The sequence below is a fragment of the Larus michahellis genome, chromosome 5, assembly GCF_964199755.1.
Source record: "Larus michahellis chromosome 5, bLarMic1.1, whole genome shotgun sequence".
Taxonomy (NCBI): Eukaryota; Metazoa; Chordata; class Aves; order Charadriiformes; family Laridae; genus Larus; species Larus michahellis.
The window spans coordinates 54,785,906-54,810,208 of NC_133900.1; the positions used below are offsets into that span (position 1 = coordinate 54,785,906).

The 24,303-nt window shown below is 40.0% G+C and overlaps 1 protein-coding gene across 2 annotated transcripts; it reads right to left on the reverse strand.

Annotated features, from left to right (window-relative positions):
* Window positions 1-810: 810 nt before the first annotated feature.
* Window positions 811-23,286, reverse strand: NELFA (negative elongation factor complex member A). 2 transcript variants are annotated; one of them, XM_074587386.1, is made up of 12 exons: window positions 22,946-23,267; window positions 22,568-22,832; window positions 14,921-15,092; window positions 13,546-13,707; window positions 12,497-12,586; window positions 10,509-10,639; window positions 10,269-10,338; window positions 9,293-9,381; window positions 6,884-6,995; window positions 4,327-4,583; window positions 3,147-3,246; window positions 811-1,741 (listed from the first exon to the last, which is right to left on the reverse strand). In XM_074587386.1, the coding sequence occupies exons 2-12, from the start codon at window positions 22,817-22,819 to the stop codon at window positions 1,557-1,559; spliced, it is 1,620 nt and encodes a 539-aa protein (XP_074443487.1). In that variant the 5' UTR covers window positions 22,820-22,832; window positions 22,946-23,267; the 3' UTR covers window positions 811-1,556. The 2 variants fall into 2 exon arrangements, with proteins under 2 accessions (XP_074443487.1, XP_074443486.1); XM_074587385.1 differs by having other exon boundaries at window positions 22,568-23,286.
* Window positions 23,287-24,303: the final 1,017 nt, after the last annotated feature.

Genomic DNA, 24,303 nt, shown 5'->3' on the forward strand with positions numbered 1-24,303 from the left:
TTGGTCTGCTTTTTTTTCAGGAAGGAAAAAAAAAAAAAGCCTAATTTTGTCTTAAGAGTTTCACTTTAACATGAACCTCTAATCAGCCCAAGGTACCTCCTCAGCACCAAACAACAATTATGCTACTCATCTTTGCATTTCTTCCTTCTAAGCACCGTTCCCAACCAAGCACAGCTCCACATACAAGTATTGGCAGAAACCAGACATTTAAGCCAAGCTTCCTTCAAATGATGAAACCAAGTCTCCAAAGGATGAATCCTGACCTAAGTACATATGCCTTCTCAATACATGCAAGCTTTATTTGTACTATTAAAGCCAGATTGCACCAGTAGCGTGAACACAGTTATAAAGATAAAAATGTGCTTCTACTAGGAGAGGAGAAGTATAAGGCACATTTATATGCTAGTACAACTGTGGCCACATTAACGATTATACTGATAGAACTACACTGGTAAGAACCACAGCTACAGTCATTCAAAACTTTTTGGATCAGGGCTTGGCGATCAAACACGTTATGACTGCTCAACTAAACATAAATTAACACTGCCTCAAGACAACAAATCTTCCCAACCATCTATATTCAGATATTTGTCGCTCAACCACTTCTAGAGCCATCTTTAAATTAAGCTGCAATTGGTCTCGAGATGTAATAGTTTCACTTCCTCCCAGGTAAGTTGTGCTGTTCAAAGGGCTATGCAAGAGCCATAGATCAACTTCTACCCTAAGACTTACATGGCAAAGAGCTGTCACTTCCAGGTAGTGACAAGCCACTGCTACTTTTTTCTTAATTTTGATTTTTTTTTTTTTCTTCAGAAAGTTACGATACTGTTTCTTTTGATCTCAAAAAACGCCAAATACAGATTAACTCATGCTGGGCATGGACACTGACAATACAGTGAGTTAACAAAGTTGCTCAATCCCATCCTATGGCCCAAGCATAAGCAAGATAAACATACAGTGGGTACCATTAGACGCTGGACATCTACCACCTGCAATATTTAGTTATACTGCAGCTGAATTACAAAATAGTCAAGCACCGACTTTTGGTGCTTTAAATGTCCATTCTTAAAATAGAGCCCATGTAGCCAAAGAGAATATTTTCACAATAAAGATCTGTGCCCTCATTTAACGGTAAACCATGAATGACTGCGCAGTAATCTTCTCTTCCGGTACTCAGAAGTAAACTGCTCCCATCTGTAATCTTTCAGTTGTGATCTCCTTTTCTGGCATCTTGAACTGTAGGAAAACAAAAACACACCAACTTCCCCCTGCTAAGATCACCTCTCCCTCTCCCAAGATTCCTTTTTTAAAAAACAAAAAAAAACCCAAAACAAAAACAACCCCAACAAACCAAAACAACCCCAAAACAAAACCAAAGCAAGTTTAACACCATCTTCTTCTGCGTTCACTGAGCCCAGTCAGGTTGAAGAGCCACAACTTTTACTCTGGAGGGTAGTAAGAAATGTACGCATGAATGCCGTTTTGTACAGTTGAATTACTCTATGAGCTGGTTGACTCTAAGCTTTATTTGGTCCAGTCTGCTGTTGCTGCATCTCTTAGGAAACATTAGTTATAGGTTTGTACTTCTTGAATCTGGTCCATTCACCGGTAGCATAGTTCATTTCAAAGACCGTATCAACCAACATAGTGGTACTGCCAGTGCCATCTGCCTTTGGTAAGTCTTCTGTATGCTCACTGAGTTTAATTTGGATGATGTCACCTTGCTCTTGGCAAGGATTCTCTGTGAAAACAAGAACAGGAACAAAATTATACATTTCAGCATTGTATTAGAAAAGGTAAAGAACACTTGATGGAGATTATAAACTTTATGCTGAAAAAAGCCCCAAAACTCAACAAACCAATCCCAAACTGAGCAAGTCATGTCACTAATACATATAGCCACACAAAGATCTTCCTCCCTCCATACACCAGAGCCTGAGTTTTAAGGGTAAGAAAACCAGACTCCAAAAGATGGACTCCAAGGCTAATGTAACTGGAACAACAACAAAAGGCGGAGTAAAGCATGCTGATGTCATTTCTGTCTGCCTCAAGATCCGTAAGAGAAGCTTATATTTAAATGGGAGTTGGTAAACTTGAACTACCAGAATTACTTTATTTGGAATATATTTTGTAGTTAAAAACCTCAACAATTTTCATCTGCTCTGGAAGCCCAAACAGCTTCCCTGAAATCATTCATCCAAGACTCGGTTCCATTCCAGTAGAAGTACTGAATGTCACATTTCAAGGTATGGAATTGACACTCAGGAAGCTCAAGAATACCACAGTTGGCAGCTATCTACCCAGCCTTCAGAAGATGCTGACATTATTACTGAAAGAATTAATATTGTTATATACTCATCTCTATATGCATATGTGAATATATGTAACAGACACACTTCCAAAATAATATTTTACCTTGCATTACAAAAAACTGTCCATGTAGATATTAAAGTACACCCTCCTACTGCAAATTGAAGTAGCATCTGGTAGTAAGAGCACCATCATTAATGCAAGATACACAGAACTTTTAAAGCCCAGGGATCACCACAGTAACTCTACCCTGGTCATGTTCAATATTGTATTGCATTAACACTAATGCGTGAGCCACTTTTAGGCTCCAGCACTCCAGTGATAAGAGCCCTCAAATACCAAATTAGAAACCTGAGCTAGTGCAGATGATAGAGTTCACTTAAGGACTCTTAAGCCCCTTCTCATCTTACATCTGATAATCTTCTTGGTAAAACAGCCTTGGTCTATCAAGGCAAATATATGACAGGATCTAGCTATAAGACAGCTTCTCTCCCTGCACAGCACCTGTGGCTACCTAAAGTACCTGAGACAACAGTTGCTACATTTCTAACACTAAAGAATTAGCGAAGAGGCTCTGTACTATGCAACCTGTATCTCAGCTTGCTGTGAAAGAACTTACGTTCATTGGTCTTTTAGACAGGCTACTAGGACCTAACCAGTCTGCTCACTGTTCTGGACTGGCTGCCTTGCTTCTCCTCAACCCCTAAGCTATGATATTATGTGTTCAGTTATGTATACATTGTGAGCCTTGCACTCACATACACACATTTAGAAATGCTAGGCTCTATTTCAGATTTGTGTATTCAAAAGCAAGCTAAATTAGTCTCAATACATGCCTCTGGATCCTGCCATGAATCCAAGTATAAGAGCCTTTTCTGGCCTTGTAACTTTGTTTGCAGTCTTGAACATTTCCTGTGCAGCATACATTTGCTCCCTCTGCAACAGATAAAACAAATATGAATTCCAGTGGAGAAAACACTGCCAACAGGTACCAAATTAATACCCACAGATAAACATAAGAGTAAGGTGGAAGTCTGTAGACCTACAAAGAGTAAAAAAGAAAAGGCTTAACCTCAAGGCTTTTCTTCCTTAATGCTTAACACCTAACACTTACAGCAGTGACAACCAATTTCTGAAACTGGAAAAAAAAATCGAATCTTTAAATAGCTACAGAAACATGTGCTAAAAAACTTAATGTTTACATTATCAATTTTGTGTTATGACATTAGGAAAAAAGGAGAAAAACCCCAATGCCTACTCCATAGTCCAACAGACCCAGGCTTGCAATAAATTCTGAGGAATTTTTTTTCTTTAATAAAAGAAGTAAAGGTACTAAAAAGAATGTCACCCAGCTTCTTAAAATTCAGATCTTGCACACCAGGCTTACAGACATGCTTAGCGAAGTCTCAAATCAGCTGCATCTTTAATTAGTTATTTGCTTAACTTCAAGCATGCACATAATATATACCAACATACCAGCAATAAGAAGCTTCAGGATGTAAATAATTGCTGTTGAGTTTCCTCTCCTCCCCGCTCTCAGGCTTTAGAAGATGCATAATGGGTGTGTGCATGTGAAGGGATCAAGAAATAAAGGCTTTCACCTTAGAATGATCTGCTGATACCTTTTCTCCTACCACTGCAATGATGGGATCCCTTTTAGCAGTTTACATTATATGCAATTGGCTGGGCAACAGCTCTGCTGGAAATACACCTTTCTCCCAAAATTCTTTATAATGAGTAACACAAGATTATTTTACATAATAAATAGCAGTAAATAAAGACATCCTACCGTAACATTAACACTGCAGAAATAAAAATGTTGTGATTTACATTAAGACAGCAATACTAACGAAGCCACAGAACATTTTCATTATCTTTGGTTATAAAAAGCAGCCTCAACCACTCCATGATCCAAATGCCAGGAGCTGCCAACATACTAAATGAGATCCATAATAATATTTGCATTTTCCAATCTACATCAAAAGCAGTCGTCAAAAAGAACCTGGTTTTACTTACTGTGAGAGAGAGGCTTTTTTTCGGTGGTGCCTGTTGCTGAGTTTGGGGGGCCACTTGTGGTGCTTGTGCCGCAGGGGAAATGGCAGGTGGTGTCGTAGGCGTTAGGGGTGAGGTAGGTGTAGCTGCAGGTGGGTTAGAGTTACTGTTGTACATGGGTGTTCTTTGTTTGAATTGTGCAGGAAGAGTTGTGGTAGCATTTGGAGCTGCAGGTTCTTCAGTCTGTCTGTTAGTCTGCAAGGCCTCTCGTGCAGAGCCAGCTGCAAAAACCAAACAGGATAATTAAAAACATTATAGTCCACAAACAGGGATTAGCATCACCAATGGCCTTTCAAGAAAACTAAAAACTCTGATTATTCCATTTTAGCATCACAATTTAATAAGCCATCTAATATCTGTATGAAAAACCGAAGAGCTAATGGCTCTTTCCACTCAATTATCTTCACCAGTAATTAGACAACTGAGTGACCAGCTGTCCAGTATGGATTACACTACACTATACTTAACATCAAGTTTAATAGTTAATTAATATCAGATTTATTAAACTGAAACCGCTTCATTTACTTTTTAGCTTATATTGCTATAACCAACTGTACTCCGACCCTACCATGATTACTGCTGTACTGTTATGTAGAAGCCAAAACCATAAAAATATTTCATCAGTTTTTACCTAACATAGCAGCAGCTTCCAAAGGAAATGGTAATTAAGTTTCAGCCAGTAACACATACTGAAAATACACAAGTTCTTAAACAGATGACAGAATTAAATGTAGTCTTCACAAATCACTCATTATTTAGACACTAACTGCTAAGAGGCTGAAAACCCCAGAGTACTGACAAATCCTAACTCTTGTTATTTCTCAAAGTCAATCCATTCACCTGCACTTAAGGGAGTTACTATTCTGAACCTGGCTGCAGGTGGAGGCTACACATACTATCAAGTTACTGTAATTTCATAAGTTACCATCTGTCTAGCAAACACTCTTGCCAGTTACATTCTTTTGCAGCTCTCAGAAACAAGCAGAGCCGCTTAAGTACCCTTCACGAATCTCACGAGGTTTAAGTTAATCTATTCACATTATGTTCACAGTAGACTAAAAGGCAGATAGATACAAAGCAGCCAGAGCTACACTGATGCCTTTCAGATCAGATTTTAGAGAACAAGAGGTCTACCACTCTGCATCTAGGCACAGATACAGCATTGGTTTTAACAATATGGTTATTACCCAGTAAGATGTGGAGCAGGATAATGAATACTTGAGAGGACAAGCATTTGTAACAATTAGTTACCCATTAATTTCGTAGAAATCTCTGAAGTTTTATTACTGACTTCCTCTCATGTCAGAATAACTGACTTGCATAAAGTATGTCTTAATTATGCAACCTCAGATTACACGAGACCAAATCTGTGGATCTTCCGTGTGCATCTTGTATCAAGGAAACCGCTTTATATTCCTTGTCCATAAGAAGAGCTAGATACCCCATACTCCAGAAGGAAAAAAAATAAATTAGAAAAAAAGTAGAGAACAAAGACAATAGAGAATTTTAAACTAGGCTTTTCCTGCTGTTGAACACAACGCCAAGGCTCTGGAAAATAATACTAGCTGCTGACAACACTGATGTGCTGTTGGCTGCGTTCCTTCTGGAGATGCCAATTTTCTACCAGAGAAAGATTTGCATGGACCTTCACAGAGATTCTGAACTGTTTCCAAGTGCAGTGATCAGGTTTTGCATAGAGACCAACATGCTAGAGCTCACAAACAAAGACAAATATTACAGTACCAAACCACAACAAGCAAGAGTAAAAATAATGCATTAAACTGAAATTTGGTTTTCTGTTAACTACAAGGTCTGGTAATGAATTCCAGTCACGCACATCTGTTAGCACAAACTGATATGCTCCTCTAAGACTTTACATGCAGCAGGGAAGGAAAAGTAAAACCAATTGTGTTAAAATAAGAGGTGTAGAAATAAAGGATTTGTACAAACACTTTTTTACTACAGAATATTTTCTAGAATTGAAAATAATGTAGCACTTTTCAAAATACGTAGGAGCTCAGCTATTAGCTATCAGATTGTTATGAAAAAGTAAAAGTAAAATGCATGGCTTCATCCCAGCCTGGGTGAAAGTTATACGTACTTGCCCCTAGAAACTTACCTGACTCTTCAAAGCAACTGTTTTGTAAGTGCATGCATATAGATCTGCGTATGGAGTATGTAGTCTAGACTTATGTATATTATTGGTGTCTCTTTAGGGATAAAAAAAATGCTGGATTTTCTATTACAGAGTAAAAAAAAACCAACAAACAGTAAATTGCTTTGCTTGCTTGACTTAACTAACAGGCATTTTAAGACTTAAAAATAACAACCATTTTCTTTATTTAGGTTAAATGACATGTCTGGTTACCCAAAGGCTGGGTTCCTGCAATGGATTTTTAGACTGCTAAGGTAAAGTTTCAGTAGAGTTGAGGGACAGTAAATTTGCAAATAAAAGAGATAGACAGTAAAACCCTATAGAGCTGGAGGTATTAAGGTGCAAAAGCAAAAATCTGTCTTTTACCTGGCTGTGTTTCAGAGCTTGGGATATACGAGGAAGACGGCACCACACTGGGGGTAGCAGGTAAATAACTTGTAGAAGGTAGTGCAGGCTCATTGTTCAATGAGCCAAGTTTCTGTAAAACAGAAAAGAAAGTGTTACAGCCATACCACGTATACTCATGTGCTGTTTCTGCATTTTAAATACATTTTCAACATTAGTTCTGCTACAATATTCCTTTTGGGAACTTAATTATGAACTCCTCTGTTAGGGCAAGTCTGCCCTTTCAACCCTAACTCCCTATTCAAAATTCAGACATTAGAATTACCCTAGGAGAGAAAAAGCACCTTTTATTTCCCCTAATTCAGATCAAAGTTGCTTCCAAAGGCACAACCTGAGCCAGGAAAAAAACTTTTACAGAGAACATACTTCTGCAAAGAAAGTCAAGCTGCTGTTCTTTTGTCCCATTCCTCAGTTAGTGCTGTGGAGACCAAATGATGAAATTTGCGCAGATGGTGCTCTCTGAAGAATTACATTATAGAAATAAGTGATCTTCTGCTGGAGCAAGCATGTTCTTCACTATCAGCAAGCAGAAACCTGTGTTCATCCGTAGGCAAAAGGCCTACTAAAATATCACCCAGCAGAATGCAAAGGCCTCTGGGACATAAGCAAGCAAAAGGCAGCAGTAAAAGCACAGGTAAAACCCTGCTTCCACTGAAGAGGCAGTCAACACGAACATGATGGATGTCATCTAGGATCAAGCCAAGAAAATGCCACATGTGGCATCATGCATGATATTGCGCACACAGCACAGAGACAACCGCATGGTATCTCTATGAAGATCTTCACTTTAATCCAATCCAGCCTACAAACATAAGGGGTTGACAGAGGAAAGACGTTTGGGGGGAATAAGTCTAGCAGAAAAATCCTTTAAGGTAGCGTTACTATACAAAATTAAGATGGATACTCTGTAAAATGTGGAACTTGCCAAAAAAGATATTCTCTTCTTGTCTTTCCGCAGAGTGCTGTGACCCTCACTCCTGACACAGGCCTACCAATATCTGCCTATATGTTGGTTTTGGCATGTGTGCCATAGATTGCTACCCCCATAACCACGGGACCAATGTTGCATGTGCTTACTATCAGGCTCTAGAGGAGAGAACCCCTGGCTTACTAACCAAGACACAAGTCGTTCACATGGAGTGCTCTCCAAAGGCAAGTGTTGCAATGTCAACACACAGACTTTAACAGGCAGAGCTAATCACGACCACTTAAAATTTAGAACACGAGAAGACACTTAAGATTTGAGATGCATTTCTATCACCCCGAGAGGCTTGCAAACACTAGCTGCAGCAGCCTCAAATTATCTGTTAGTATCTAAAGAACCCAGTTGTCCAAATTAATTCCAGGTCAACGCTTGCTGGAGTAGTTTTAACTTGGAAGTGGGTGGAGGACCTAACATTCTTGTAATAACTATGTCCTGACTGAGAAAACATAAAGCTGCATTGCATTTTTACTAATAACACTGTATCTGAAAGGATATGAAAAAACCCTCTACACGCAACTCCTCCCTCCACTCCCCAACTGACCTACCTCTAGCAACAGGTTAGCTTTTTCAATGGATCCTAAACAACTTTTGGATTAAAAAGACAAGATGACTGTTAAGACAAGGAGTGGCCACCTCTGAAGTTTATGGGTTTTAAAAAGAATAAGTTTGTAAGCCATAGGTAATTTGAATGGACACCAATTCCACTGTATTTCTCCTCCCCTATCAGTAGCAATGGGACTGGCTAAGCACAGTTACATATAGGTTCGAAGACCTCAGAAAAAAGTCTGCCTTCTGGATTAGAGCATCAATTCTCTAAGATTACAAACTAAAAATGGAGAAGAGAACCACAGAACGGTACAGGTACTAGTGTGTAGGTTCTTTTCTCGAGCCAGAAGACAGATGAGTTGTAAATACTTCCTTCTTACTTGGCTGCTTATATTCAGCTATCCCTCCTGGGCATAGGCCAATGATAAGTGATCCTCACTGTGGGCACTGTTCCACTAGGGTCACAAAGGATGCACAGGCACCAAGTGAAACCTGCAGGAACTCCCAAAAATGATTGTACCTCTGTATGATCAGAGAACCCTTCCATCTCTTTCATCTCTGACAGAAGACTACAATCCTCAGTTACAGAAACGCCATACCCCATCACAAACTTAGAACAGCAACAAGAAAACAATCAAAAACTTTACCTTCATCCTGCTTCCAATTTTTTATCTAGTTTAATGAAAACATAATGGAATTTTGAAATAATTATGTAAACATTTTTACATTAAGAGGCATATTTCAAGAAGTTAGTAAAATATCATTAGTGTTTAAGTGTTTTAGAATACATGCATCATGGTTTCCTCTTTTTTGTTTGCTTTGGTTTTGTTAGGTTTTACCTGTGTAGACACAAGGCCAGCAGCATAATCTGGGGTAGCATTTTCTACTACTGTTTCTTCTTTGGCTTGCTTTTCCACAACTTCTGTATCTATTGCATAAAAATAGAAGTCAGTTCAAGGAAGTTTCCTGAAATACTGAATCAGATACACCTTTTTAAACAAAGATACAAAAATGCATTTCTCAAAGTCTGGTAAAACATGCTTAAAGAGGTATACACTGAAAGGTTGGTAGATACAGTAATCTTCATACACAATTTTATAATCAACACAATTACGAACTGAACTACAATGTATATCCACCAAGATACAGTAACTGAGTAATGAGGCAGAACCGGCTAATTTCATGATATTAGGAAGCACCAAAACCGTAACAAAAGTCTAATTGCAATTAAGATTTTGTTATGAGATGGTACTAATTTTTTCTTGTGACAAATATAAAATGGTTGTTTTGGGGAAACTATGCTGCCTAGTGTATCTTCCTGATATGGTTAAGTGACTGCACTGTCACTTGACTTAACAGCAGTATATCAGATATTATTCACTTGTTAAGATCTCTCAGCCAGGATTCTGGAGTGCGCTATAAGTTTTGTCAACGTTATTTTCCATTAATCTACTTGGCCACATAGCCAGTAGAAAGAAGTATACCAAAATATCTCAGAACAGTTCCAGTACTGAAGCCACTCACACACCTATATGCTGCCCAAAGCACAAATGACTAGTTCAATCCTTTAATGCAACTGAGTTGAGTTATTACCTAGGCACTTGGCAATATGATAGGGAGCATTAAAAAAAAAACTAAAAAAGTGAAAATCCTCCCTTAAAGAATTTTTGGTTGGGTTTGGTTTTTTTCTCCCCTCTCCTTTTTTAAAGTTCAGCTGAAATAAGTTTTAACAAATGAAGAACAAAACGGTACTACAAATCTAGATCCTATTTCCAGGTGTATTAATAGACTTTGTAAAAAGCATGCTATACCAACCTAATGTCTTTCTTCTTCTCTTTGCTTCACGGCCAGCACCTACCATATCCAGCTCAGAAATATCTAGAAGCTAAAGAGACCATAAAGAATATAATAACCATTGCCAAACTTATGTAGTTTACCTGTAAATATTGTCCTTAATTTTTTCTTTAATACATTGCTACTTCATTCAAAACAGCATCAGAAATTCACTTTAGATCAGGGAGGAGAAAGCAAGAGACTACGAAACAGTGCACCCACCTTTACTCCTCTTTCTTTGCGCAAAGGTGTTCTTGAAGGAGGAATAGGAGTTCTGTTTCCAGAAGGACTAAATACACTAGGTGCTGAAGTACTCCTGAACGGAGCTTGTTTTGGTATTCCTTTGAGTGGTGCTTAGGGAAGATCAAAAAAGGCAACAATTGTAATCTATATATTTAATTAGTTACAAAAAGCAATAATGAGGAGTTCTTCGGCTTTTCCCCTTTTTAACACACACCCCCCCTTCCCCTTTAACTTCAAATGTTCATAGTGTGGAAATGTCTGTAACACACTATGTGTCACTCAAAGGTCAATTACGTTTTACCCTTCAAACAAGGAGTAAGGGCCAATCTCTAGGCTAATGCTTGCAGGCCCATTCTACATGAAGTAAGCAAACAGGAGAACTGCTATCAAAATACACTTTTCTCACATACATCGAGGCTTTCCTCACCTATAAACTTTGAACACATAACAAGGTATCGGGCATGAATGTTCTGAATCCAAATATTGCCAAAGCTACTCTTTGAACTTTAAGATCTAGTTACTTGGTAAAACTGTACTTCATCAAAGATTCTTAGCGAAGCTTCTGCAGGGCCAAGGGCTCATAATCTACTGGAAAGGTAAATTACTGCTTTACACAGGGGTTTGAAATTCTGGAGCTGCTGTTTGCACAAGTAGGAAGACCCAATTTGGATCTATATTGCTAATAGAAAACCTACTGTCTCTATACTAAGTAGAAACTGCTACAGCTAGAAGAAGCTGTTTTCCCCCAACTTTACACCGTTACCCTTCTACCTCACACTTAATGTAAGCGTTGAGGACAGCATTCTTTCATCAGCTGCTAAAAAATTAGGGACACATATACATATCTATCAGGTCTTTGCGCCTCCTGACAATCTCATCATACCCTACAATTTGAAGATAAACACAGAATTTTAGTCTGAGGTTAGATACTCTGTATGCCTCTGTATGTTGTACTGAAAACCTTTGTACCATAGGACAATTCTCTCTGACCAAAGTGACTAAGTTTCAGCATAGTAAACCCCAGCTGGTCCCATAACTCATATTTCCAGAGACCACTTGGCTCTAAAGGCTAAGCCTAAAAACTAGCTCCATTAGTTCAATGGCTAAAAAGAATGCCAAGAAGAGCTAATGGTCGGTTTCTATCCTGGGACAATTTTAATTCAAATTACAACTATACTTTTTGCATTTGCTGCATGAACATGTGGCCAAATTTTGGTGCTCAAAAACTCATCTTAAATAGCATCAAAGTACGTCATAGCTTCTGGCCACTACACCAAGAAGTCACTCAAATTTTACATCTCAGCATCATATTGGTGGTCAGAAAAGTTATACTTGTGCACTGATTTGAAGTATGTAGCTAATTTTGAACCCTCCTCTTCTTCCTAGACAAAAACTTATTTGAAAGATTCAAGCAGCTCAGAAACTTCAGCAAACAGCTGAAATCTATTAATGCAAAGTTGAAGAACAATTATACATCTTTGTGACACCCATTAAATAGAAGCCACTGCACAGTCTTGGCTGCAGAGAACACACTGTCCCCTCTTCTTTCTCCACGCAGAATTATACAAATACAAGATAGTTTCAGTCTAATTCAAAGTATTTCAAAGAGCACAGCAGATTACTGTGATCCACTCTGCTCCCTTTTGGAGCAATATGGCTTAGTCAGGAATTATTCCTGGAGTGATGCAACTTAAATTCTTACCAAAGTCTATAGGAATGATCTAGCTGCGTACATTTTAGAAGCATGGCAGATATACTTGTCATTTAAGAAAAACCTCACACTTGTGTTTCTTTCTGACAAGACAAGTCAGAAACATTTAAATGTCAGGAGAGATGAAGGCAGAAAGGGAGAAATCCTTGGCTTCAAAAAGAATTAAGTTTTTGCAAAAACTAGATGGTAATTTTAGTCTTCATCAAGGCTATTTTATCAGATTTTCTTTCCGGGAAGTGATGAAAGCGAGCCATACTTGTCGTATCTATCTTTTTGACCAATCCCCTGCCTTTGGCATGGAAAGGCACTCCTGCAGTCTTCTTCAGCTGTTGTGCAGTTTCTGTTGCTAAAAAAAAAAGCTTTAGTTATTACACAATATGTGCTGAAAAAACACAATACATTGCTTCTTATACGAAATGTTATTAACTAATACATAAAAAGATGGGAACAGCAACAAAGAAAGAATTATGTTTTAATTAAAACCCAGATCATTTATGCAAGGTGAACACAGTATTTGGAGAAAATGCAAAATCAATATGACTATGCAATTGACAACATGGTCTAAACTAAAAGAAATTACCAGAGTAGGCAATTTACTTAACAGAGACTGAAATAATTAAAGAAAGTTCCATATAGCATTATAAAAAGTTACAAATCTTGTATTTAACCAGACCAACTACTCAAGTCACACGCAAGAAAGAAGCAAGCTGCTGCAACAGAATAGCAGGTACCGTAAACTATTTTAAGATCGCTTAGTTAAAGCGGTTACCAATACATATATGCACACACGCGCTGCCTTTTGTTAGCAAAACCCCTCTTGGCTTTCACACCCTATATAGCCATACTGAGCAAAAGAAAGCATCAATTATCAGCTCTTGTTCCCTGTTGCAAAAACATGTGGCAAAATAAAACTAGGTGCTCATTTCAGTTTTGTTTCAGGAGCTTTAACCAAAGCTGTCCCTCACAAGTCTTCACAACTGACTGTTAAATATACCCATGAGAGAATATATCTGTGCTTTAAAAAGCTACAGCTTTTTGTATGCCTTGAAATCTGAACAGCATTTAAATCAAGATTAGCATTTTAATGTAATCATGGCCAAAATGACTTGCACCTGCTCTTCCACACATAAGTCTATCAAAGAAAAAAATAATAATAAAATCAGCCAGCAGAGCTCTTAGAAAATTTTAATGTATATCCCCATTGGGGGGATATTCTCCCCACTGGAGAATAAGACTGAATATAGATTCTCCTATCACCATTTAATTTGTTACTCAATCTTATCAACTAGCTGTAATACTACTTACACTTCTGCAAGAGTTCAGCTCTGAGAGTGGCACTTTTAGGTTTCCTTTTCAGCTGGAAGTGTTTCACTGGGGGAGTAAGTGGTCCAGCTAGTGTTGTCAAGGCATTTTTGTTTAAGTATTGGCATTCCAACGGCAACATAGCTGAAGTTTCACATTCGCTTACTGCATAAAGAGTTAACACAACACACATGGGTATTAGCACCTCTTTGATAGCTAATTAAAAAACATTTTACAACTAGATTCTACAGGTGTTTTCAAATTTTAGATTACTTGTTTTAAACTTAGTTCTAATTATTACACAGTATATAACCAGTTATTAGGATGTTTGTTTTTCACATTAACTTCTTAAGAGCTTCCATGTTAATCATACCTATTCAAATTATAGGAATCTTAAATATGCTACTTTTGTCAGACTAAAAGACAACAAAAAAGACTGAGTTCTCAGATTCCTTAAAAATTACACATAAAAAGGAAGCTACTAAACAGAAGTCCAAGCCAAAAGTGTGAACAGACAAATTATCACTTGTTTATAGTAAGAAAACAAAATGCTTCCACCTCCAAGTCATTTCATTATTGGTCTGCTGCAATCCTAACTCCAAGACCTTGTCTGCCCATTGATGCCTGAGGGCTTTTTCTAGTCAATGTGCTAAATCAAACCCACTGAAGTAGGAGTAGCTTTGCATCACCATTTATTACGTTGTTTGAAGCAGCAATTGTGCAAGTGCCCGAGTCAGTATTTTCAGCTGCTATGCAATCCATAGCTAGTTGGACATCAGCAGCATAACTCTTCTTGGGATCAGTCTCCCCCACAGCACCTATTATTTGTTGGCTAGAGGAGGACTTCCAGCAGAGATGCACCCCATCCGCCCAACAGACCGGTGGTGCTTCCACACACACAAGGCTGTCCACACAAAGCACTGCAGAAGCAGGGCCTTACTGTCTTCTTTAGTACTACAACATACAAGACAGAGCAATATATGAAAAAGCTCAACTTACTAAGCTGCAGTAAGTCTGATAGCTACAGATAGCTATCTGATAGCTGCAGATAGCTAACTACCTATCAATTCACATACAGTCCATCTATGATACTAATGAATCCACATTAACTTGCATGCTGCCCTTCACAAACACTCAGGGCAATACCTGATGTGCAAGTTCTGATGACGTGTGAAAAGATAATTTAAGAAGTTACCACTCCTCAAATATCACAGTTCAGTAACATGCCAGGTCACGAACTGTGGCAGTTAAGAGACAAGACATACTGCTTGTCCTGCTACCAATACTGTTAAGATAGCAAGAATGCCTGTGAAATGACAGGTTATTTCTGAAAAAAGGCATCATATTCCTGTAATTTTTATTGACAGAAAAGGCTTACCTTTTTCTCTAAGCTCTCCTAAAATATCTTGAACATTGGGATTCTGTTCTTCAAGATCAAGGTTAAGGGAGCCAGTATCTGGAAAGGATTTTAAAATATCAGCTACCATTAAGACCCAGGGGTCTGAATCCAAGGTAGCGAGCTGGATAATTTCAGTCAGTGCCCCTTTCATCTAACAAAAAAAGAAAAAGAAAATCAGCCAATTGGAGACAGTTTTAAACAGATTATACTTGGTTTTCTTTTTATATTTTAAAAATACACTAGCACAAACATGCACAATGTTTTACTACCGGGGAAGGGAAGAGGGAGACCATTTCAACACAGTTATACATTAACTCTAGAACTAAGTAAAGAATGAACCAAGATAATTTTTTTTTTTTAAATATTGCTTTCGGTCAATCTAATCCAAGTTTGGTTTGAGCTTTTGGCAGCTTGAAGCTTTGTTTACTACTGAACATTTTTACTAAAAGCAACAGGCCAGATTCTCACATTACTGTGGGACATAAGGAGACACTTATATTCCCAGTGTACCCACACCTTATATTCAGTGATAAGAATATACAACTAGAATAAAATAAGTTATTTAGAACAGGCATCTAAATGAAGATGTGCCCCTTTCTGGAGTACAGAATAATACAGCAGACAGACCAAATCTGCATCATATGAACAAAAACTAAGTCCTCAAAATGGTACTTAAGCTTAGGCCAATATAATGTGGGTTTGTATTGTTTGACAAAAACTACATATTACAGAAGTACACCCAGTCCTCTAATACAACAAGCAACAAGATTTTCCATCTATCCAAAGTTTACATAATCAGAAAAAAATTATTTTTCTTTAAGCATCTAACCTGAGAAATGTAATATAATGCTTAAGATTAAAAATTATTACTGTCGTAGTATTATTATTTTTTTTTAAATTACTGATAAACATGTCTGTTGGCACCATGAAATGACATAAAAATCAAGGTGACTACAGCCAGGGTTTTACACAGTGTACCTTTTCAATTAGTTGTTTCACTTCATTCACAGGTAAGCCTAAACCCCCCAAACAAAAACTGAATGCTTGCTTTTTTTCCTTAGTAAGTAAACTCTTACGTAAGAATTAGAAGTATTAGCTTCATAGAATTAAGATGTTTGAGATATGCTGTGTGTCTATCAAGCCACAAAACAGAGTAAAACCACATAAAGTATTTAGGCATACTCTGTCTGTATGGTATTAACATTGAAGCATTTACAAGCAAGCATAAGGAAATCCCTGAATTTTGACTTTTCACAACCCATTGTGGCACATGTAGCTTAGTTACTGTCTACATGTTTCTGAGCATGTGGAGACAAGCAAGATATTCACCTTCATGCTGTATTTCTTTCCCTTTACTTAAAATCAGCCTTTTCTTACATGAAAGTTTCATAAAATAAGCTCAATCCACCCATGCAACTCTAAGAAATAAAAGTTAGATTTCTGGTCTCCATTTTCTCCTCCCAAGCACTTTTAAACCTCAGGAGTCAGGCACACATTGACATTTCTCAATTCTTTCCATCCATACAATGTTATTGCCCTCTCACTTCAGAGAGGTCTATAAGTGCAAGATAGGGGCAATTTGTCCTTTACCCATTGCATGTTTTAGCACTCATAGTAATGCGCTTGTCTAATGAACCAGATCAGTTCATCTGACTGAAAACTAGCATCTCCCCACAGCTTTAAGATTGATAAGCCTCTTGGTGTGGCTGACTACAGTCGCACAAACCCTAGAACCAGGAAAAGAGTGGAGCAGAAAGCAGACACTACAACAGTCAGTTACCACCTTCGGCAGGACTATTGATTTGGTTTGGATTAAAACTGACGCCACACTGTTTAACATGCTGTCAAATTTAACCAACACTTATCCAAATGAAGAGCATCAATTTCTAAGGTTCTAGTCTTTGTTGTCCTCCTTTGCTCATTTCTTTCTCAGTAAACATAAAAAACCCCGCCCAGATTCCACACAGACTTGTAAATCTCTCTATTTTAATCCTAAACTGCGCATCACAAATCGCTTCTCCTACAGTGGATGAGGACAAGTGTGAATACTATCGAAACAAAGTCCCTTATTCTCTTACCTATCCTGTAGGAATTACAGTACTGATTTATGCAAAACATTTGAAAATTTAAAACATACCATGAAAGCCAATGAAGCTATGGTTTATTTATAGCTCTTTTACAAGCTTTTATCTGGACATCACTAATGCAGGTAAGTGTACAGAATGTAATTTCCTCCATCAAAGCAAACTCCGCTAATAGTTGGAGGAAAGATTTTTCTTGCGTTCTCCCAATTTACCCTTCATATCTGCTCCACAAAACTATTTGTAGCAAAAATTCACAGAGCTACATGCCTATACTATGTATATTCCTATGAAGCTCTTGTCTGGGCACGCTACATCCACTCTGCTCTCAAGGCAGCTAAAAGTTCAGGCAACCTACTTAAAACACAACCCATCGCTTCATATGACTTTGGTTCCTTCAAGAAAGGAGCCCTGAAACAACTTGTTTGCCTAGCACCAGGCAAATAGCATTATCACAAGGTCTCACAGCAGAAAGAACATGGTGAAAGAACAGTCACTGTCACACACAGGGAAGCAAAGCACACTAGCACGTGCTGTGAGCTAACCAGAGACCTTGCCTGAATACAGGTTTGCATTTAACAAGCCTGGATTTGAGTTTTGACTCAGGCTTGTCTTCAAATGACAATTTAAATACACGTTCCCAGTTCACAGTTGAACTGGCAGCTGAAAAAAAAAAATTTAATTTGCAGTTTGAGAATGCATGAAACGCAGCTACATACAGTTTTTCCTGTTATTTTATAGAGCACAGCCATGATCCCAAGCTCTCAATTGTGTAAAACTGCAACACTGGGTCAATAATAGTCCCATCAGCTCCAACCAGCGTCTTGTTAAGCATGAACATCAAGATATGATGCAACATGCTCTAGCATTTCTCTCATCCAAAACTTAAGGATCTCAAGTATTTTTCTCAGCCTGCTGGCACCAAAAAAAAAAAAGCATAAGGCATGACTAGAAACACCTAACAAGAAAGGATCAGGCAGGACAGCAAAAGTCTGGGAACAGAGACAAAGGGAAATTAATAATGGCTGTGCAGGAAGAATACGCAAACAGCACCGTGGGAAGGGGTAAAAAAGGAAATATTACTAGAAATACACAAAATGATAGCTCCAAGATTACTTCTTGCAAAGAGTTTCCATTTGTTTGCTTTATATTAAGCCTAAATTTATATATGTGACTATACCTTTAGACAATTGCATCAACAGCTGGCAAATAAAGCCAATCAAGTTTTAATCTTTCAGGGGTCATAGAGAAGGTGATATTTGATAGGTATCTGCATTATTACAGAGCATTTTCATTAAGCTAAAAGCATTGGATTGGAAGTACAGTATTAATATTTACGCAACACAAAACTAGGATGGATCAAATATCACTACTATATATGTTTTGTATTTTAATCATGAAAGAGTAGAAGTGGCCAAGAGTAATATTAGATTAAAGTATACCATATTACATCACAGAAAAAATAAGAACACTAAATGCAGACCAGAAAGATGCACAGCAGCCTGCCTGTTCTGAAGACAGAGGGAAAGGCAAGTGTCATGTGCCTTCTTACTCTTTTGCAGTAGCATGAACAGAGGACTCCCGATTCACACAGCCAAGCGAGAAGAAACAGTCTTAGCTTTTGCTCTCTTGCCACTATTGTCACAAAAGGGCAGGCTGCTGCCAGGATAGGCAGCCTCTTCCTCTCAAGATAATTCAGAGTGCACAAAAGCACATAGTCCTCATTCCAGACTTGGTTGTAACATCAGAGTCTAACCCTGAACAAATAAATGAAATGCTGGCACAAAAAGAAAACTTGCACTTGCCATTGTGAATCAGGTTAACAAGGATATAATATACAAAATAAACAGAAGTAACTGTTCTGCCAAATTCACAACTGAAACTCCAGTCAGCACTACACTGAGCTTTAGGCATCATTTCAAATAAGCATGATTATGTGGAAAAAATTTAGCAGATGAAAAGCTGGGGAGCAGGGAGATTCAAGAGTTAGCAAATTCTGCCCAGAGAGTAACAGTGGGAAAGGATATTTTTGATAACTGCCTACAAAATACACTTAACTTAAAATGAAAATGGAAGCCAATTATTCTTATTAGTCAGCAGGAACAAGCAAGCAGTAATAAGGTTCACAGCATGATAAAAATTTAGGTTTATTACCTATCCCACAGGAGCATTATGAGGATTAAGTCACCTGTATCTATACAATATTTGGAGGGTTGAATGAAAACATCATGAAAATTGAAGGATATTATGTTTTAGAAAAAAAAAACACTCAAGCAAACAACTGAGCTTTCAAGAGAGCTCACTGAAGATTCACTTGTCCAGACTGAAGCTTTCACAGAGATTTAGAAAGGACCAGCAGCCAATTAAACCCCTTCTAAACCAAATACCACCACTCTTTTCTAGATTCCCACATAACTTTTTACTCATATATCTGCTCCCAAATGGTTTCCACATTACTCTATGCCTCAGTGAAAAGGCTATTCTAGAGAAACAGGAAAAAACACTGATATAAAATAACTAAGTCCAATCTGTTATCTAGAGAGGGAAATATCATTTAACATGTTACATAACAAACCAGTAACATATCCTGCATCCACTATTGAGATTCACGAAGCTTTACAAAGCTGATGCAATATATTTTCCAATACTATTAAGTTTCCAAATGCCAGCTCAGTGCTTCTCACACGATTGATACAGACTGGCACATGGCATGGAAAACACACATATGACTTCCTAAAGAGACTAATGAAGTACTTTCACAGTTAAGTTTAAACATTTTCAGATACAGGACTGATTTCCAAATGACAAATTTTACTTCCAGGCAGCTACAGGTATCCTATACTGGTGTATTTCTGCTAGCAAAAAGACACCATGCTTGGCACTCCACAATACATTGATGAGAGAATACTGCAGAAAAGTACACACCACAGCACACATAATACTGAACACAAACATATATATATGTATGTTCTGGGTATTGTATGCAAGATACTCAATGCCAGTTAAAATATCAAAAATCTTGGCAGTAAGTTATGTACCAAATCTTCACAAATACAACCTGTTTTAGCAAACTCACCACAAATGATGAGTATCTGGTAAGACAATGTCCCTTTCTGTCAGCAGTTTGGTTACACCAACTATTTTTACCATTTATAGAAGGAAGTCTATAATGATAATAGCAGACCTACTAACAATGTTAAGGATTTCTGCGTCATGAGTTTTTCATTTTTAACAGTTTCAAGCCCTTCATCTCAGTTAAAAAAAAAAATGGTAAAAAAAATAATCACATGTCCCCGGAATAATCAAGATGTAACAGCTACTTTGCAAGGGACTGAAAAATACGCTAAATCCCTAGATCTCAATCAAGCACGTTCCGTTTAAAATGAAAGCTTAAATTTATGACTGGATTCACAAATGCTACCAAAGAAGTGAGAAATCCCACAATATTTTTTGTTACAGAAGTAACAAAAGCTTTATATTTGGAACACAACTGGTCACTTTAGCAATACACTAAAAGGCACAGCAACTGACTTGCTCTTCTTTACATACACTTTATCTCCATGGCTAGTAAAAGCACAGATCAAGCAAAGCTGCTGACTACCATTTTCCTCAGAAACTGTTTGAAAAGTTCTTTTACCCACCCAGTGAACACTCCTGCAGCATTTCAACAAGTTATTTCAGTTTGCTTGAATGCTGCTCCCTCAAAGAGGTGGCATGAGTGTTAGTTAAGAAGGTCCCTACGCTTTTTTAAGCTCTCTCCAATCTAAAAACACCACTAATTTGCTAGCTTTTTCTAAGCACTGCAATACTAATTTCTTCCAAGCTACTTGGATTTTCACACTACTTCAGAAGAATTCTGCATATGCACAGTTTACACGAGCTTATGCATAGCTCCTCATCCCCCCTTCTGGCCTTGCTTATTTTGTTTGTCCAAAACATAATTGCGTTTGTCACACACAAGGAAGATAGCTTGTGCACTGGACAGGCACTAAACATGAATATAATGTTTTAAAAGTTACAGTAAACACCCTGAACAAGAATATATTTTTTTAAAGTGACACAAATTACATGTAACACAGTGAACAATCATACAGATGCATGTGGCAAGACAGACATCAATATCCACTAAACTATTGCTTGAAGGTGATGCTTGTCCATTTTCAGCTTAGAAGCACACAAAAGCTGAGCACACAATAATCCAAATTACATATCACGTCCCCACACCCTGCCTAGTATGTATGTATATTAAGCCTAAGCAGTAGCTGTGTCCTAGCCAAGAGTGAGACTGGTGCAAGCACAGCTGAGGATACTCTACACAAGAAGGTGGGGATTAACTACACACCACCTCCATGATTGTTACCAGGAACCAATACTATACACAGTGGAAACAGAACAGGAATTCTTAGAACCTGGCTAAAGAAACTGAAATACTTCCCAGTCATTCTCCAGCTATTGCCCCAAACATCAGTAGCTGCTTACTGGTAAGAATAAGCCAGCTGCACATGAGGTATTGTCCAGGGACAAATGAATAAGCTTTTCTGCATCTATGACAACTGCTTCAATTGCCAGCTCAGACTCAAGCCAGCCAGCTTATTAGTGGGGGTAGGACAGTAAAGGAAAGCACCAGCTATTCCCAGAAAGGTAAAAAGAAGCAAAAAAAACAGCATGGCGTTTTTCCTCAAGCAAGACCTAACTGCAAGAAGGTGGGAAAAAGCACTGTTCAGTGCAGACTCTAGATCTTCCATTCCCAAAGTTTCAGCACTTGCTGCTGTCCTTCCCAGAGCCGAGATGTTCGACCTAGGGACACCTACACAGCTGCCAGTATTAAGGAAGAAGAATGAAGGAAGCCAAACAAACAAGACTGTTCCTAAGGGATCACGCCTCTTTGTCCTACTCTTAGGACAAGCACAGCCACAGAAAAGCTCTCTTCCCCAAAGGCACCTAAACTGTATCAAAACACCAGCCCTACACCTCTGAGTCCGTGTGGAGGCATAAGATGGGTTTCAGGTCAAAACTGCTTTCCGAAGCCTAGTAGCAACCAGGGATTCCCCGAAGAGCAGGAGGAGCAGCAGCAGAGATACCGCTCCACTCTCTCCCTTATCACGGGGAATCTGAGCACTTTTTCCTCACAGCGAAGGCCGAGCCCTCCGAGCTGGGCCTCAAGGCACCGCTCTGCCAGCCACGGCCTCCTACAGCCCCCTCCCCGAAAGGCCGCAAGGGAGAAGCGGGGATGCCTGCGGGGACCAGCCTCGCCGTGCAAACCCCGCCGAGCACGGGCGGGCACCTGCCATGGAGGAGCAGCCGCCGCCGAGCTTCTCTCCACCTCAGGGCTGCCGCCAGGCCGCTCCGACCGCACGGCGTCCCCCGCTTCTCCATGTGGAAAGAAAAGGGCGGGCGGGGTAGGTGGTGCTGCCGCTGCTCCCCCTCCCCCCCCGCCTTCCTTCTCCCCTCACGCCATCTCCGACAGACCTCTCCCCCCCCTCACACACACACACATCCCGCTTCGGTTAAGCTTCCCGCGCAAGCTCCTACACCCGGCACTCACCTCATCCACCGCCCGGCGGGGCAGGTGCAGCATCCCCAGGAGCAGCTTGAGCTTGACGGCCGAGGAGAGGCCGTGGAAACAGAGGCGGATGTTGTCGATCACCGAAGCCGTGAGCAGCGAGGCAATGCTCGGCGGCGCCCACAGCTCGTCGGTGGAGCCCAGTTTGTTGTGCAGCCACAGGCCAGTGTCGCTCTCCCGCATCGACGCCATCTTGGGAGCGGGGCGAAAAAAGAGGGGATTCTCCACGGGCATTTTATGAAGACACCTAAAGGGAGGAAGGGAGGGGGTGAGGACCCCTGCGGGTCGCCGTCTTGTTCGTAAGCCAAGATGGCGGCGCCCTGCGAGGTTGCGCTGGGAAGGCGCAGATTCTGCCGTAACCTAAAATGGCGGCGCCCAAGCAGGGAAAAATAGGGCGGCTCTTCTCATCCCTCTCTCAGATGCAAAATGGCGCCCGCCACAGCTTTTCTTCCGTATTGCAAGATGGCGCCGCCTCACCGCCGAGGAGCCTGCCGGTCAGCCCCCAGTGGTTGTTCCTTACAGTTGGCCCTCATTTCTCCGGCGCTCTCCTGGGCAGGAAAGGGCCGACAACCAGGAGCGGGGTGCCGAGCCACCGCGGGACCAGGCGGCACAGTCCGGAGCCCGCCCTTCCCGCTGAGGATGCCGGACTCCCCCAGCCGCCGGCTCCCGCCTTCCCCTTCCTGCCAGGCAGCCGCCTCACTGGCTGGTGAAGGCGGGAGAAGGGCTGAGGGCCCCGCTGCCAGCCCGCCCTTCCTCTCCGGGGCTGGGCCGGCCTAGGGCCGGCAGAACGTTTAGCAGAGCACCACGTCTCTTTCCCCCACAGCCCCCCTGCCCCGGAGGGGGCGGATAACCCAGCGCCCGCCTGGGCACTTCAAGCCCCATTAGCTCGGCCTGCGTTGAAAAGGCCGTCCGTTTTCCCCACCCAGCGCCATGGGGAGGTTATTAGAGCGAACAGCACACCCACCTCCCTCGTTTCCTCAGGTCCTGTCAGCCCTTGGTTTTCTTCTTGCCTAAATCGGCCGACGCGGTGCTAGATAGTGAACACACACACCCACACCCCCCATCCCCCAGTGGTGCTACTATTTTACACAAGTAGAGTTGAGTATCTTTTTCATCATTTTTCCCTAGAGAGTTCACTGCTGGGAGCTTTGGAGGTGGAGGAGGTTACCTCAGTGTCTGTAACGCTAGCGGTAGGTACTCAGAAATTGGGGGCTGGCATGCATACATTCACTCACATTCCCTCGTGATTCAGCTCATTGTTATTTAAATTTGAAAAATTAATCAATTGCCTAAATCCCGGAAGACTCGGAGTTTTTTGAAGTGCGGCATAAAGGGTTCATTTTAGCGTCTTTCTAATTGAAATTAAAGCACAGGAGTTGTAGGAGTGCATAGCAAATTCACTTTCTCTCTGCTCTAAGTTTTTGAATGAAAGCATTTGCTTTACAGCATTCTTCCTTTAAAGGAGATTGTTTACAACCTGGTTTCTCTAGGAGACCAGAGCAATTGTTGCTCAGGTGCTTTATCTTTCCTCAATATGGCATTGTGGAGTGTTCTACTTTATTCTTGTTCCCAACTTTTACTAATGCTGAGTGACGCCAGCTCTTGGGTGCTATGAAACACTGACTTTCATCAGTGTGGAAGTGTTTTAGAGCAAAGAGCTCCTATGTGAATAAATTATATATTAGCACATTTGTTGTCCCTAAATAACGGTTCTTTAC

Coding starts and splice junctions, on each gene's coding strand:
- NELFA (XM_074587385.1), bottom strand. CDS start 22,819: ATGCCCGTGGAGAATCCCCTCTTTTTTCGCCCCGCTCCCAAGATGGCG. Junction 10,339..10,508: donor GCAAAGAAAGAGGAGTAAAG/GTGGGTGCACTG, acceptor TGGTCTCTTTAG/CTTCTAGATATTTCTGAGCT. Junction 3,247..4,326: donor AAAAAAGCCTCTCTCTCACA/GTAAGTAAAACC, acceptor TATCTGTTGCAG/AGGGAGCAAATGTATGCTGC.